This window comes from Ptiloglossa arizonensis, chromosome 14 (assembly GCF_051014685.1).
Source record: "Ptiloglossa arizonensis isolate GNS036 chromosome 14, iyPtiAriz1_principal, whole genome shotgun sequence".
In the NCBI taxonomy this organism is placed as follows: Eukaryota; Metazoa; Arthropoda; class Insecta; order Hymenoptera; family Colletidae; genus Ptiloglossa; species Ptiloglossa arizonensis.
In genome coordinates, this window is record NC_135061.1 from 4,610,141 (window position 1) to 4,626,384 (window position 16,244).

The 16,244-nt window shown below is 35.7% G+C and overlaps 3 protein-coding genes across 3 annotated transcripts; 2 read left to right on the forward strand and 1 right to left on the reverse strand.

The window, feature by feature from the left end:
- Window positions 1–2,235: 2,235 nt before the first annotated feature.
- LOC143154212 (uncharacterized) lies at window positions 2,236–9,033 on the reverse strand. Its single transcript, XM_076326129.1, has 3 exons — window positions 8,902–9,033; window positions 3,338–3,717; window positions 2,236–2,774 (listed from the first exon to the last, which is right to left on the reverse strand). The coding sequence occupies exons 2-3, from the start codon at window positions 3,375–3,377 to the stop codon at window positions 2,236–2,238; spliced, it is 579 nt and encodes a 192-aa protein (XP_076182244.1). The 5' UTR covers window positions 3,378–3,717; window positions 8,902–9,033.
- LOC143154213 (dnaJ homolog subfamily B member 13) lies at window positions 3,754–8,714 on the forward strand. Its single transcript, XM_076326130.1, has 6 exons — window positions 3,754–3,854; window positions 5,038–5,259; window positions 5,548–5,692; window positions 6,209–6,386; window positions 6,910–7,081; window positions 8,441–8,714. The coding sequence occupies exons 1-6, from the start codon at window positions 3,754–3,756 to the stop codon at window positions 8,712–8,714; spliced, it is 1,092 nt and encodes a 363-aa protein (XP_076182245.1).
- An 84-nt stretch (window positions 9,034–9,117) lies between the features above and the next one.
- LOC143154284 (folliculin-interacting protein 1) lies at window positions 9,118–15,934 on the forward strand. The gene is made up of 12 exons (XM_076326248.1): window positions 9,118–9,564; window positions 10,979–11,183; window positions 11,255–11,344; window positions 11,439–11,518; window positions 11,614–11,684; window positions 12,104–12,223; window positions 12,295–12,526; window positions 12,630–12,962; window positions 13,028–13,112; window positions 13,187–14,502; window positions 14,568–15,030; window positions 15,201–15,934. The coding sequence occupies exons 1-12, from the start codon at window positions 9,464–9,466 to the stop codon at window positions 15,411–15,413; spliced, it is 3,309 nt and encodes a 1,102-aa protein (XP_076182363.1). The 5' UTR covers window positions 9,118–9,463; the 3' UTR covers window positions 15,414–15,934.
- The last annotated feature ends 310 nt before the right edge of the window (window positions 15,935–16,244 follow it).

Sequence of the window (16,244 nt, forward strand, 5' to 3'; positions counted from 1 at the left end):
AAATGATACACATCGAGTACAAAAATAACAATAATTGTTATACAGAAATGGTAATTCATAAACGAAAACAATACGATATCCTGAAAATGAATTACCATTGAATGCGTAATGTATTACACATTTAAAGTCGTACGTTTCAATTATCCGACAAAATGATTTTTTCCACTGTTTAATCGCCCGGTAGAGTTCATTTTTACCGGTCATGAAACGGGGATTAAATATAAAAGTCGCGGGTAAGTGTACCGCGCAAAAAGCAACGAAGAATATTCGAACCGATATCCGGTTGAAGATTCGTTCGAAGATTATTCGAATAATCGAAAACTCTGATAGTTAACACCGTGGTTGTTTTATCGAGGTCTCGATGGTGCTCGATGTTTGAATTGTGTCGATGCTCGGACAAATGTCAAGTACATCTTAATAATATCGTTGCCAAGTTATCTCGATGCTTGCGCGACACCCGAACCCAACAATGGCCGTGAATCGTATCGATATTAATGAGTACGTCATTGGATCGGTTCCATCGCTGGCTCTTGCACTTTTTTTCGTGGCTGAATTCCGTTATTAGCCGACAGAGAAGAGACAGCGATCACCGGGGAGCTAAAATGCGATTACAGCTCGTCGATTTGCGGGTGGGACGGCGAAGCGATACGAGTTTTGCGGGTCGAGGTACAGGGCGCAGGGTGGCAAGCGGAGAAATATTCTCGGGTGAGTGACGGGGAACGCGCGGGAGGGAACAGTGGAGACCGGAGGTATTGATTGCGACGCGACTCTAGGAACCTGCCCGATACACGACCGCGCTCTACCTACCTACCTACTACCTACACCCACCGACAAGCGCGATTATTCCTCACGTATCCCGCGCGTTACTGAGCATTCACGCGACTAAATGTCCTCCGCGGGCTAACAGCCTAACCCGCAGACCCGCTACAAACTCCATAGAACCGCGCTCTTAATACCCACGGATCACCGCCGATCGTCGAGTCGGCCCAATTATGCGCTACCGCTCGCGATTATTCCAACAACTTTATCTACGGGGTGTGCGAAAGAGATCGCGCCAAACTTGACGCTTCGGATGCCACGTCACCCGTATTTTATCGGAGGACTGCGTCACCGATGTCGGCTTTAAAAGCAGCCTTCGACTCTACCTCACCTTTACGCGATTAGGCGATCAAACTGTTACGACGTGCACACTCTCTCCTAATGTACGGAATAGGGATGTTGTAACGTTAACGATAGCGGTAACAATAATCGGCGAACCGAATGATTTTCGTTAATTCCCACGAATCGATCAAGTATTATAAGATCAATCGAAAGCATTCGAGATTAAGGCCGCTTTGCAGCTTACGAAGGTTTCCCCCGGGAAACGAAATCAAATTTTTCCCCGGTATTCTATTTACAAAAGAGTTGTCCGTATTTAACTAATACACTGACTGCACGGATATTTTAGCGCTATTTAATTCTCGTATGCCATCGAGCAGTTTGAGACAATCTCTTATTTTCCACAATAGCAAAACACATAGTAGAGAAGATCCAACTCTACGAATCGTGGATCTATTTTCGCATTTTTTATACTCTCTTCTTTATATTTTTCTATATCGTTTAATTCCGTTCTCATCTGTAGAGGGATTTCTTCCGTTGATAACGTTAAAAAAAGAAACGTTCCAAACACAATTGCCACAGAAAGCAAGAAGACAGAGAGAATTATTTTAATTCAGATTTTTGTGATTCATCGCGTTGTTGCGATTGAGGTGAACAAGAGTCGCTTGGAAATTGTTTACTTTTGTAGCAACGAACCGTCGAGGCTTTGCTCTTTTCCCAGTGTTTTTAAGGATACAACAAACTATCGTGTACCTACCGAACGCATGCCATGAACATTCATGCATCATCGATAAACTTCGACGAGCCGCTACAAACGCGAAAATGAGGTCATATCGGTTTGAAGAGAGACTATAGGTTCAGAGCATACCGGGATACTTCCTCTTGTGTTCTGCGTCCACTTCGCGAGCCAGGGCAAAGTATTTTTCCTTCACATCCTTCGCCATTTTTTTCCAAAGAATTCCCAACCTACGTGTACACATATCAAAAATTTGAATTTCGCTTAAAACCGATATCAATTCAATTTGTACAATTTACGTGAGCTTGGATCCGAAAATTTTGCACAAAAAGGTACAAGCAGTAGTCTTTACGTGAAACGTGCGTTCGTCAAAGTGTTAATAATAATAAGTAAAGTATCGATTAATAAAAGCTGGGAAAGGAAACTAGCCTAACGCTGATGTCCTTGTTCGATTCACGAGGATTCTCGGCGGCGAGCTTCTTGCGCCATTCGTTGGCGAAGAGCATAAACGCGTTCGCCGGTCTCGGAATTTTTCGTTTAACTCCGTTCGAATCAGCAACCCGGCTGTCGATGCATACGAAAGTTGGGAATCCTTCTGGACGTATTTGCGATCGACCGAGTTGCTGCAGCACGAAAATTTTCTCCTTCTCGTCGAAATCCTCACGGCTACTGCAAATCTGCTTCGGCTCCACGCGGATCTTCTTCCTTGACCCGTTCTCCTTATCGCTCTCCAAATCTTCATCGGTTGTCCTCAAAGCAACTTTGAACATCGGTTCTTCGATTTTCTCCTTTTTGCAATCGACGCACGGTTTCTCGGTTAAATTGCAAGAGAAGGGATTCTTCATAACCATGAGTTGATCAGGGCTTGGAACATTCTCACGACTATTGAGAATCTCGCAATTGGTTTTACTTTTTCCGTTAACTTCCATCTTGATAGCAGCTAAAATAAGAAATAATATCACATTACTCGTACGTATATGATGCTTTCCATCGTGTTTTTACTTTCGAAGATTTTTTCTTTTGTAATATGTGCTACGATAGGTGAACAGATATTTTAACAACGAACACTATTATCGCAGCGTCAAAACAATACAGAACGAGAAGCGTAACTCGATCTAAGGTCCATAATTTTTTGTATCATTTTTTTATACAAACGTAATTTCAATTTACGTTTACAATAATCAGTGTTTGATTAAAAGTTTAAAAACATTTAAGATGTTTCAAAGTATTTTAATGTACCGTTAATAATTAACAAAATTCCCTATTTTGGGACATAAGAAATAATTCAATTAAAATCATACGAAAAGTATATGCGATTATAAATGCAATCGCGGTTGAACAATATACATGTATGTGTATATATGTATAAAAAAAGTAATTTTCAATCCCATCTTTTTATTTTAGGTTCCTTTATTACTAGTCTTACAATATACTTACATAATCGAAAATCGTAGCATTAACAATGCACAATATTCGCAAAAGAATTGTTATTTTGGGTCTCACCTTTTTGTACGAGATTTAAAATTAATCCAGAATCATCCATAGTAAACCTTCTTACTGTATAATCAACCAACAAGTTATTAAATTATTGTTCTGTCTTTAACAATAAATAGAGGACGTGAGACGTTTAATAATTACGAAAGCTAACACACGAACGTTGACATTATTTCGTTGTCGAGAGGGGCGCGTTGGTTGTTGAAAACACTTGAAAATACGTCGCGAAACGATGCGTCGACTTTCTTCCTTTTTTTATTTTTTGACGGCCCTTCTTCCATGACATTGGCTCCGAATGGTAGGCGGTCGATGCGTGTATATTCCGTGTAATATCCTTACTGAACGTCTCTTGTTTAATTCGAACGCTCCTTGCACCAAATGGATCGAATCTGCGTGCAGAATTTTGAATCGTTAAGCAAAAAACCATGTCCTGCGGTTACGACTGTTTTTGCAATAAACGCGGCGTGGATTACTATGGCGTATTATCCCTGAAAAAAAATTGTACCGATTTGGAGATCAAAGCAGCGTGAGTGTGAGATCTTCTTGTTTCGGTAACATACAACGCTTCGTCGTTTCTTTTATCGGTTCGACCATTCTGATCTTTCTAGGTTACAAAATATCTCAAGCTTCTGTGACGCGACAAAAAATTTGTAACTCAAAGAATTATTAATATCGATACGGTTGTAAAAGTATATATCGGAGTAATAATTTTCAGTTAACTTTAAACGTAAATATTTCTGAATTTTATATAGTTACATTCATTTTGAATTTGAATTCCATTACTTTGGGAGTGCCTACATTTTTATGCATTTGTCTGTCAATATGCAAAACGTGTGTAAAATATATTTCATAAATTGATATAACGGTATGAACCGTTCATTGCGAAAATAGTGCAAGTCCATTTATCTTTGTTATATAAAATGATTGAGGTACAAAACTCCTTCAGATACAGTAAAATCTTTTGCATATTAATCGATCGAGAATTAATTGGCTAGTTGTATGCTATCGATGATCACCAATATGTAAACTTATCAGATGTTTAAACAATACAGACATTGCCCGAGGAAAAAAAGTAAATTTGAACGAATGTTGCAATAATGTCCTCCGAAGGACAATTGAATTTCTTTAAGTAACTAGAGGTTACACGAAAGAATAAGTGTCTTTAAAAACGAGCAATTTTATGTTTTATCGAAATCAAATCATTTTTACACCGTACATGGTAAATTGTAAGAAAAAGAATACATGTCAATGAAATCAAACTTGAAGAATAAAATGAGAAAGCTTTCATTCGAGAATGCGCGGGAGACTGACAATGAGCCAGGTGCTAGGCCGCGTCAACGCGCAGCGTGAAGAAAACATTAACCGAGGGAACTTATTTTTAAATTTCAGACTATATACGACAACAAATCGATACAATACACTTTAATTTCGAAACTTTTTTCATTATCGTTTCCGCCACTCTGACCAAGGTTTATGAAATAATTATGGGTGTTATGCATTCGTACACCACGTATGGCAATAAGTATGACATCTCGTGTCCTTGTATTTTATTGATGTTACAGATCAAGCAGCATGACATTGTAATTACAAGAACATTGTGTTCGTAGACTTATCCCGACATTCGTAACGAACGCTTTTCTCATTCTATTTAACGACTGAACTCTCGTTTCGAACGACTCTCATTTCTATTTTTTCCCTGGTGTTTTCAGATTCTCCCGCTTGGCGATACGATACAATCCTAAAAGAGCAAAGGATGAATCTTTGGGGACGGTTTTCGCCTTAGTAACCGAAGCATACGATGTCCTTTCAGATCCTCTTAAGAGAACCATATACGATCAGTTCGGTGAGGAAGGCCTTAAAAATGGCGTGCCCGGGGCGGAAGAATTCATTCGACCATACATTTACCATGGGGAGCCGATGAGAACTTACAGGTACAAATCAGACGTCCAGAAATTGAAAGAAATGAATCGAGCATCTACGAATTGTTGGTAATTTATGAAATAAATGTACGTACTTGGCCAGAATCTATGAAAGTAATGGAAGATGCTGATCTCTCCCCACCCCTTCTCTGCATTGTACTTGAACACAATTTTCAATTATTCTAATTCTCGGTATAATCCAGTGATATAAACCATTGGCTGGAAGCTCGACGGGACTGGGCTTAACAGCCACTTAAAAACTTTGAATATTTACGATCTGATCTATCGGCACCTCTTCAGGGAATTCTTCGGAACCGAAACCCCTTATGCTGATCTACTCTATACACTATCGCAGCCTTCGTCTGTGCTGGAATTTCCCGAGGGACGAGGATTAAAACGCAAGGAAGAGCCTCTGATAAAAACCTTGTACCTAACCCTACTGGAGGTATCATATCGACGTTCTATTTATTTATAGTTTTCTTTTCTCACAGTGTTAATCATCGTAGACACGACGATGACGGTCACTATAGCGAAACTTTCTACACAGCTATTTTTACATTTCCATCGTACTTCTGTTTGTGGACATTGACTATCCAAATTCCTCTCTGTAGTGTATCTCATTTCTAAATACCTTCACTGTTTCCGATCAAGACAATATTCACCGAAAAGATAGAGTGAGAAATACAAAAAATTGTAATTTTTATTATTCGATGAAATTCGATACCGCGTGCGTATCTCATTGTTCTCGCCTAAATCATTCGTGCTAATGAAACATAAAGTGGTGGTGCTGATTTCATTTTATTCGGTCGGGGAAAAATTACTCGATATAATCAAAGATTACCGTATAAACTTTTTTCTCATAAGCTTTCGATTTAAGATACATTTTACAATAGTTCTCTCGTATTAAGAAACGTCCTGTATATTTTGCAACTTTTACTTTTTCCTTCGTCGATATCAATAGATCTTTTATGGAGGAATTAAGAAAATGAAAATACAAAGATTGGTCCTGGTGGAGGATGACAAATCTAGGACAGTGACGAAAGAGAAAATCCTAACGATACCTATTAAGCCAGGCATTCCATCAGGAACGAGAATCGTTTTTCCGAACGAAGGCGACCAAGGCCCTACGAAAATTCCTGGTAAATCTTTGTATTATAAAGTAATGAAATCTATTAATAAATACAATTTATTGATACTGACAAATTATCGATTAACCGTAAAACATTACTGTCCGATTACTTATGCAATTTAAGAATCACACTTAAAGGATACTTGAAAGCTTCTGGTTTTCTCGTCGAGTTAACATGGTTAAACTATCGACCCAAAACCTGATTATTTACGGGCAGAAATAATTGATCATCGAAATTCCAAATAGTTGAAACGATAATGCGACTGATCTTTGCTTCCGAATATATTTATTGTTTCGTAGAATCTTGTAATAATTTGTACGAATGTGAGCTTGAAAAATGGTCTTTGAAATATGCGATAGAACCAGGAATGGGACCAGATTCGTCGTAACCATGGTCTATTTCCGTTCGGTATCGATTTGAATTTCGCGAAGGATGCGTTTAAAATGCATCGTGCATCTCGTAGCGGACAGAAATGGGTTAATCGTAGCGGTTCGCGTAATGTCTTTACTCAGTCTGAAGCACGTCAGTGTAGCGGATGTAATCTTCATCACGAAGGACCGGCCCCACGAGACCTTCCGAAGAGAGGGCTCTGACTTGCACATGACGGTCGATATCTTTCTGCGAGAGGCACTGACCGGAACAGTGGTCACCGTCAACACCCTCGACGACAGAACCCTTCGAATCCCAATAACGTCTGTCATCACGTACGTCGTCTCGCTATCGCAACAGGCCAGCAATGCATCCCTCCCTTTTCCTTTCTACGCGTACTCGGAAACAGTGATCATCAAAAATCGATCATCGATACTATCCGTGAAAATTTCAATTATAATCCTGACTTCACAAACCTATACGGAACACAGTTTTAAAACAGAGACGGGAAACCTGCACGGCCATTTCACGTATCTAGTCAACCTTGTGTTTCATTTCTTTTTAAACTATACATTCTCAAACGACGTTTATTTAACTTAAATAATGTCTTATTTTACAATTGTCTTATTTAATTAAAATAGACAATTTGAATGTATGAAAAATGAATGTGTGTATAAAAAATAATAATATATAGAAAATTAAAATTTATCCTCGTTAAATCATACGGTTCTTACATATACAAGGAACTATGCTGATTAGAAAACCGTTAATTCGATTTATCTTCATCGATTTCTGAGAAGAGATTAATTCATATTTAGGTTAGTACTTTTTTATAATTTTGACAAAATTTGACATATATGAAGGTGTACGGTCTCATGGGAAATCCATGCAGTGACATGCAGCCTTATATTGCCAAAAGGTTCCCCATCACTCTTTTAAACGATTAATTTGTTTATTTCTTTAGAGCTTTTATCCTTATACTTTCGAGAGAAATAATTAAAATCTTGTAGCGAGGGATTCTGAAAAAGAAGTTGTTGGCTTAAGAAGTTAATGCTTTTAAATTTTAGGAGATTTGGATGATAACTGATTTAAAACCAGCTCCGTGTAGGAACCTTCCACTTCACCTTGTCTCCTACACTGAGCGATCTTATCGGCCGCTCTATTTTCCAAGGAAATTGCGAAAATAGGTGGCCGTAAATGGATGTAGTAATTTTAAGGAAAATTGAGAACTTAATTCTCTTATCCATACAATTTACGCGAAATTGTTTCATCTGGAGAGTTATTAAAACAGAAATACACAACTTTTGTTGCAAATAACAATTCAACCCTCTAGTCAAAATAAAACTTGCATATTAATATTTATTCGTATACAAAAATTAAAGCACTAAAAAACTAATTAATGGAATTAAGTAATCTCGTCTCATAATTTACATTTTAAAAATAAAACGTTTATTTAACGTTATTTATAAATACTTGTAAATACTCGCTTAAATATTTATATAAACAAAGATTTATGTCACTTTATGAAATTACAATAAATAAATAACATTATTTTGTACGTGCAAAATTATGAGACTTATATTCTCTTGATCTTGTATAAAATTCTTTTAATCGATTCTTTAAAATTTAGCAAAGTGTAAAATATAATTAATGTAACACTAATTGATATCATCGTTTCATCTTATATACAATAGACCAGATTACCGGAAGTGCGTACTTGGCGAAGGTCTGCCGCTATCAGAAACTCCAAAAGAAAAGGGAAATCTTGTCATGACGTTTAACATCGAATTTCCGGTGTACGTACCAGTGGCCAATAAAACCTACATTCAAAGAGCATTTGATACCTCCGATGATATCAGTGATACGGAATACATTCATCGTCTAATATTGGCAAATAAAATGCACAAAAATGTAGATTTTGATGTTCCGATACGTCGAAGCCTCAATAACCTCAAAGTAAAACAATGAAATTTATATTTAATACCTAATTTCGACACTGTGGATGTACATTTGAAACTTTCATACCGAATCACATTTTTTTCATAGATGATTACTTGATACGTATGTACATGACATGTAAATTTCAGGAAACACTATATATCGGTTATAGAAGACTCCGTGTAATACTTTATTTATAAAATAAATTTAGTTGTACCTTTTTTTATGTACACCTTGACCCTTGACGTCTTGTTGACCTCTTTGCAGCATATTTTTTCTACATAAACTTGTTTCAAATGTATCAAAAGTAAAGAGAGCTACCTAACAACTTTTAAAAGAAGAAAATTCGAATGGAATTACACCGAAGCTTATTACGAATTATGAGTGCTGCACTCTTGTGGTAAAATGTATAATTTCTTTTAAGGTAAAACAGTCGTGCACGGTCGACAATTCCTCTCGATTGGACGAATTCTTTTCGTTTAATATTTTTAATTTTTTCTAAAATTTTCCTCTACATTCCATCGAATCCGTCCTCTGTTCCCTGAAAAGTGAGTCAAATCGTGTGGGTTGGAAAAGAAAAGTGCGAATAAACACATCATTCGATGTTGGCCGAACGAAACACGATAATCTCGGGTAATCATATGACTCCTCCGCACGTGACTTTATTTACAGTTGACTGATACTCGCGAACATGTATGGTGCAGTTCCTTGTGACATGATAGACCGAAAACGAAACAAAGTTAGCGAGCAATGCGGTAACCATAAGTGGTCGTTAGTTTATGATGCCTTTGCTCGACAAACTGTTTCCTTCGAGGAGGAGTTTCAAGAATAACGTTCAAACCTTCGTAGCGTCGAATGTCGGAGCACAGGAAGATGATAGGTGAGAACTGTCCTTTTTTTCGGCCATATCCTCTTATTTGTTTTCACTCACTTTGTTCATTTTTGCCTCCCTATATTTTCATCGCTCTATATGTACCGATCTTATTCGCTACTTCGATATCTATTGCTGATACGGTGTATCGATCATCGGTGCTCCAACATCGTTCTGGTGCCTATTTTGTGGTTTTGTTGTCCAAGGGAATGGTTATTTTCATTCAAGTTCGAAAGTAGGATTATTTGAATTGCAAAAATTAACGGAAATAATGTTTTCGAAGAACCTTAACCTATTTCGCGTATGCTTGTTTCTATATCCTCGTTGCGTTGGCGGGAGTCATAATCGCTTGTCGTTACTAATATACTCGTGACTTGGCTTCTGCATCGAGCCGTGAAATTGACCTCTACGTTAAAACTTTCCAAACGACTGTTACAAATGTTCAAATTTACTTAGATAAATTCGTATATAGAAATTGATCTCTTTTATATGGTAGATGAATAAAACTTGTATCTTCGGAGGATATGTATCGTTACATTTACGAAAACAGATTTGAAAGGAATTGTTCACGTGAACGATGTAAAGTATGTAACGGTTCTTATCTATGTTCGCACGCACAATATAATCAAAGTTTCTGTCAAGAATTGCAGGATTGTTGTAACATTTAAAATTGATATCTGTTATAGATTAATACGTTACATAAGGAAGCATAGATATATTATTTCGGTATAATATTAAATGATTACAAATTGAAATCGAGACATTGTTTTGTGTCATTTCTGTAATGTGTATGCAAATAGAGAAAATAGCAATTTCGTATTAATCTGTGTTAAAAATTATTTTGTAATACAACGTGCGAACTGAAAGATAGATTTTTATTATACAACATTGTCATATTAGTCAATAATATAACATTTTCTAACAAAACATATGTATTTTTTTATTTAATTGTGTATTTTTTCTTGTCAACCTTTCATTTTATATATACACAAATTAGTATAAAAAATATAAATAGTAAATAATAATATAAATAATATAGTGTGATTAATGTATAAAACAGATGTTAAATCATACATGTATGTATACAGTATTTATGAATAAATGTTCTTCAAATTGATATTTATATCTATGTTTAGTAATAAAATTATAGATTATAAGGTACACTAGAATAAGTTACTATTGAACGAAATTTGTAAACATTTAGGTACATGTCATAATCAACATAATAATTTTATTTATTGATTGATATTTATAAATGTTATCAAAATAAAGAACTGAAATGCTTCAACATAGACTAAGGTGTATTGATTTAATTTAATTGAATCTAGTGTATTTATTATATCATATTGTATAAATATGTCTATAATTATTAATTTATTTGAATTATTGTATTTGAATGTTATATCATACTTAATATTTGTAGGAATTCCGCATTGTGTCTCGGAACAGAACAAGTTCGGATCTTGTTGTTCCGGGAATGTGAATGGCGCGGAAGAAAGCTTCTTTTTGATTCTCTCTCGCTGGAAAAACGATGGCGCAAAAATAAATCGGCCGCGTTTGATCTCAAAAATAATACCGAGCCGACAAACAGCAATTCTATTAACTTCGCGAGCAGTCGTAGTTTTGAGGTGACAAATCACTAAATCGCTTAAAAATACTTTTAACTTATGGATTTAATCAAGTAGTTGTAATTTTTCAGCGAGAAAGGACGGCCGAAGATGATGTTAGTTTACTGAGTGAAATGGTGTTTGGTACCGTAGCAATGACGTACAGAGGATCCTCGTTTAAGGTAAAATTCTATAAAGCACAATAATACCAACATTAAAGCTCGAATACAAAATTAGAAAATAATATTGTCAATCCCACCCATATTTTATTTCTAGATTCATTCAATGAATTCACCACCTTGTATCATGTGCACTAAAGTTTTTCCGGCTACAGAACACAACACCTGCAAACAAAGGTAAGCTCGATCATTCGTGATAAAACAGTTATTGATTTTACGTTGTGGTTGATTTGTCGATACGATATTTGACTTATTACTCAATTATGTTCTAGCGAGAGAGTGTCGGATGAAGGATTGGGTCGGTCCGTGAACTTGGATTCTAATTCCAGCATGCGAACTATCTGTAAGTGAAACTGAAAGATCGTTACGTACAACGTTTAGATAATTTCAAAATGATAGGTAAAATTTCAATACTAAGACAGAAATAGGATAATAGGAAAACATTTAGGCTATTCTTGGAAACATAGGTAACTTTTGTTAGCAAAGTAAGCAAGATTTGCTTCCAAATTCATAAATGACTGATTGTGTGAGACTTTCTTTGCCTTACTTTGTTTCATAATATACAATGTCAGATTTCAGAACACATGATACAACATTTACTTTGAATTAAAACAGAATATTAGTCATCAGGTACTACAGGATTCATCATTCAACGCTAGCTATGTAATTAATAGTGAATTTTGAGCTAACTTGTATCTCGGTTTATTACTTAGAAGCACGAACGAACATTAAAGTAAGACATAAGTAGGATATTATTTTCAGTATCTCAACCAAGTTCCGGAAATTTATCAGGATCCGACTTAAATGGTGGTCCAAGGAAAAATTCCACTTGCTCTAGTACCGGCAGTGGGTGGGACATAGATATACCGCCACCGATGGGCAGTAAGTTCACATCAACTTAAAGATAATTTATTGCCAGAAAATGTTCGAAATATAACGTGACGATAATTCAGGTTCGCAATCATTGGAAAGCAACGGATCCTCGGGTATCGGTAGTCTCTCGAGCTTACGCCGAAGGTGGCTACGAGTACTTTCTACTTCTCTTGCTCGGTCAGATTCTGATGATGCTTTTGGAATGCAATACTGGAGCGAAAATGGGGGCGATAATAGAGATAGTCACATCAAGCGTCATAAAACAAGACTCGGATTAACGATGTTAGTGCGACTAGCCAAAGGCCACGAAAGGTTTGATCTTAGTTAAAGAATCGTGTTCGTTGTCACATGTTATGTAAAAATAAATGTATTTGCAACACGTGAAATCATAATTATTATACATCTTGAATTACAGAAGAATAGAGGCTTGTCTCTTAGAGCATATGGCTCTTTTGGAAGGAATGCTAGATCGTTTACGGTATTTTTGCATCGAGACAGGTAACGTTAACGCTCAAAACAAAGGAATGCAACTTTCTGAACGATTATACAGGACTTCCTGTCAATTTATTATCTCGTTGCTACGTTTGCTTACAAATGTTAATACGAGACTAAATATGCGGACACCTCTACTGTGGCATGATGTACTACTTAATTCAGTAAGAATAGAGCACAAGATGAGTATATTGCATTATAGTTTGCAACAGATGTGTCAGTTACTCGAAAACATCGACACAAAATCAACCAACTTGTAAGTATATGAGTAGAGAGTATCAGTTCCTGGATTGAATAAGTTTTAACATCTATGAATTTTAGTTTTTTGAGTACTGTTGTAACTGCTGTTTTAACGTATCACCTCGGGTGGATATACACTACACTGCCTATTCACGATCGACAATTGGTAATTGTACACTTTTACTCTAAAAATTGTACAATTTTTCGTAAGCAGTGACATTCATTTATTATCTATTTTAGATGGAGAAATTAGGTTCCTGGTATCCCTTTAATCCCCTATGGGCTCAATTGGGTGATCTGTATGGTGCATTAGGTAACCCCATCAGAGTAGCGCATACTGTCGTTGCGGGAGATCCCCAAAAAATCGACCTAATTAACTCTGTATTATCCTTCTTATCATACTTCATTCGTAGTGGGATTGTACAGAAACGTTATGAATATTGTTGCGTTACTGAAGAAGACATTCACGAAGCTGGGAGCCTTTTAGAACAAGCAAAAATAAAGCGTCCGCATTTATTCAGTACAAAAGTAACGTATAATGAACGAGATACTTCAACATCTCAACGCGTGTCGCGAATGCCTACTCGCAAACAAATTCCTGTACAAGAGCGTCCATATGATGAAGGAAGTGGTAATGCTTTCCTGCAATGCTCTTATCCTCAGTATCCTGTTGATGGATTGAGAGCAGAAGGATCTGTCAGCCCTTTGAAACGCAGTACTACAATGGAATCGAATCTTGATTCACTCATGCTGAAACCATTGGCATTTGAAAGAGATATGAAATTCATGTCAAAAGAATTTCCTCGCACCGATGACGAAATTGAAAAGACCATCAACAATGAAAAGACTTGTGCATCTAGCAAAGTTAAAATAATAGTCAGTGATATTGCATCGCAGGATATTGATACCACTAAGACTGATACGCAACATTGTTCTGAATTTCCATTGTGGAATTTTGAGAAAAAGTTAGAGAATGACGAAACAGAAGAAATGTTCACGAATTCTAAGATGAATACATTTGAAGGATACAACGACACATCAATCGACACACTAAAATTATATTCTAGTATGCCAGATTTTGAAACTGGACAGAGCATGGCTAGCGAAATAAAAAATTCACATGTTCTCTTTATGCTTGGTGACGAAGAAAAATCTGTGAAATCATTATCACGACCGCGGCTTGGATATAATTGCCAGTGTTCCTATATGTTTACACGGGTACCAAGTACATCTGCACAATTACCTGAGGGCGTGCTGAGAAAAATTATTCAAAGAAACTTCCCAGAGTCCTCTAAGAGTATACAGTCACCACCTGGTACACCTTCAAGTATGGCAGCAAGATCGTTAGGATTTTGTGAAAGGTGCAATGGTCAAGGCTATGTACCTCCTCAAAATTATGACAGTTGCAAACAAGTATTGGAAACACCAACTAATGCAACTGAAGTTTTGCGCACTTGTGGTAGTTCTGTTGGAGATGGAAATGTTGGATTATCTAGATCAAATAGCTTAGAAGCTTTAATGGAAGCCAATAGTGTTATCGAATTACCTATGCCACGGTTAGTTTTATAAGTATACCATAAAACTTTAAGACCAATTAAAAACGTATCATTCTTAATTGCAGATCGAAAAAAATGAAGAAGACTGATTTATACCAGAATACAGGATTTACAAAAACACTTTTACAAAACAGAGTAAAAAGTGAAGAATTGCATGGAATAAATAACTCTGAAACTGGTTATACATGGGGTTTAGTCCTACAAGGTTTGCCAAAAAAGAAGAGAAAACGAAAAAAGAAAATCGTTAAACCAGAAGATAATAAAAATAACTGTGAAATTGAAATTGAGAAAGAATGGTGGCACTACATACGTGAAGAATGTCTTGCTGGTGTGCGTTTTCCGACTGTCGATCAACCAATTGCTGAATCACTTTGTATTTTAGCGGACTTAGATACTTGGCATGTTGGAATCATATCTAACAATACACCTTCGCATGCTGCACCTCTACCAGTGGGAATGTCACGACTTGTTGCTAACATGCTGGAAAGTTTTGTTTATTTATGGCGAAAATACCATTCAGCATCACATGTAAGAAATTATTTAGCTTTCATTACTTGGTATATGCAGATTTACAAAAGATTGTTCCAAATACTGTAAAATAACTAGAATTAGAAATTATTTAAAAAATTTGTTTACCATGTATACCAATACTTTAATCTATATATCCCGCTTATTGTTTTAAAAAGTTTATATTACAGTGTATAGGTATTCTTGAAGCAAAACTAAGAGAAATGTGGTTGAAAAGCGAGGCATTGGCTGAAATGCTAATGGTGACGGAGTTATGTGATGCCAGTGTTATAAATCTTACAAACGCTCTTGACCTTGATGCAGCGGATATACCGCTCTTACTTGCAGTTGCAACTTCGCACTCGCCAGAGATAGCGCAAAGATTTGGTCTGACGTTAACTTGAGTACATCATATTATTTCTATCACGATTTTTACTCTCTGACAAGAAGTCCGTTTTGTCTGTCAAAACGAAAAACATGAATGATATTTCATTACTCGTTCAGAGGTATGATTGTAAATTATTTTAATAACTCAAATATCTTCATCCGTCTTTCAAACGAGGATAATAAATTAATGTTTTTTAAAAGGATTCTTTCCTTGATTATTTGACAGTCTGAATCAAATTGTTGTATAATTCATGAAGTTTCATTTGTTAAAAAATACGAAAATTTAAAATTTGCATTTAAATGTTAGAATTTATGTACATATTTTATAATAAGGATAAATGTAATTTTAATGTATTTATATAGAATAACGAAATACTTTTTTATCAGTGGTTTGAAATTTTTAGAAACCTTAATTTTAAAGAACGGATGATGGTTGTTCAATTTGTTAAAATGAAGACAAAACGGTTTTTAATGTATAAAATACGATATTTAGTCTTTTGTAGATCCTAATTACGAAATCATACGTTTAAACGTTACTGAAAAATTGTAAGCCTAATTTAACACATAGTGTCTATAATTTTTTTTTACACGACATGTAAGAATTTAGCTCTATACACTCTCTAAGAGTGGATAATAAAACAAATTAATTTTTATATTTTAACGTGTTTTAATTCCACTTTTTAGCATTTTAATTTTGTATATATACTTGTAGAAGTTAATGTGTATGAAACATTAAACATTTTAATCAAATTATTAAATTACGTTTTTTTTTTTCTTTTCATAAAAAGAAAAAAGCTTTGATAATTATTTTATTTTTACTTTAACAGATTATTAAATTTCAATATCTT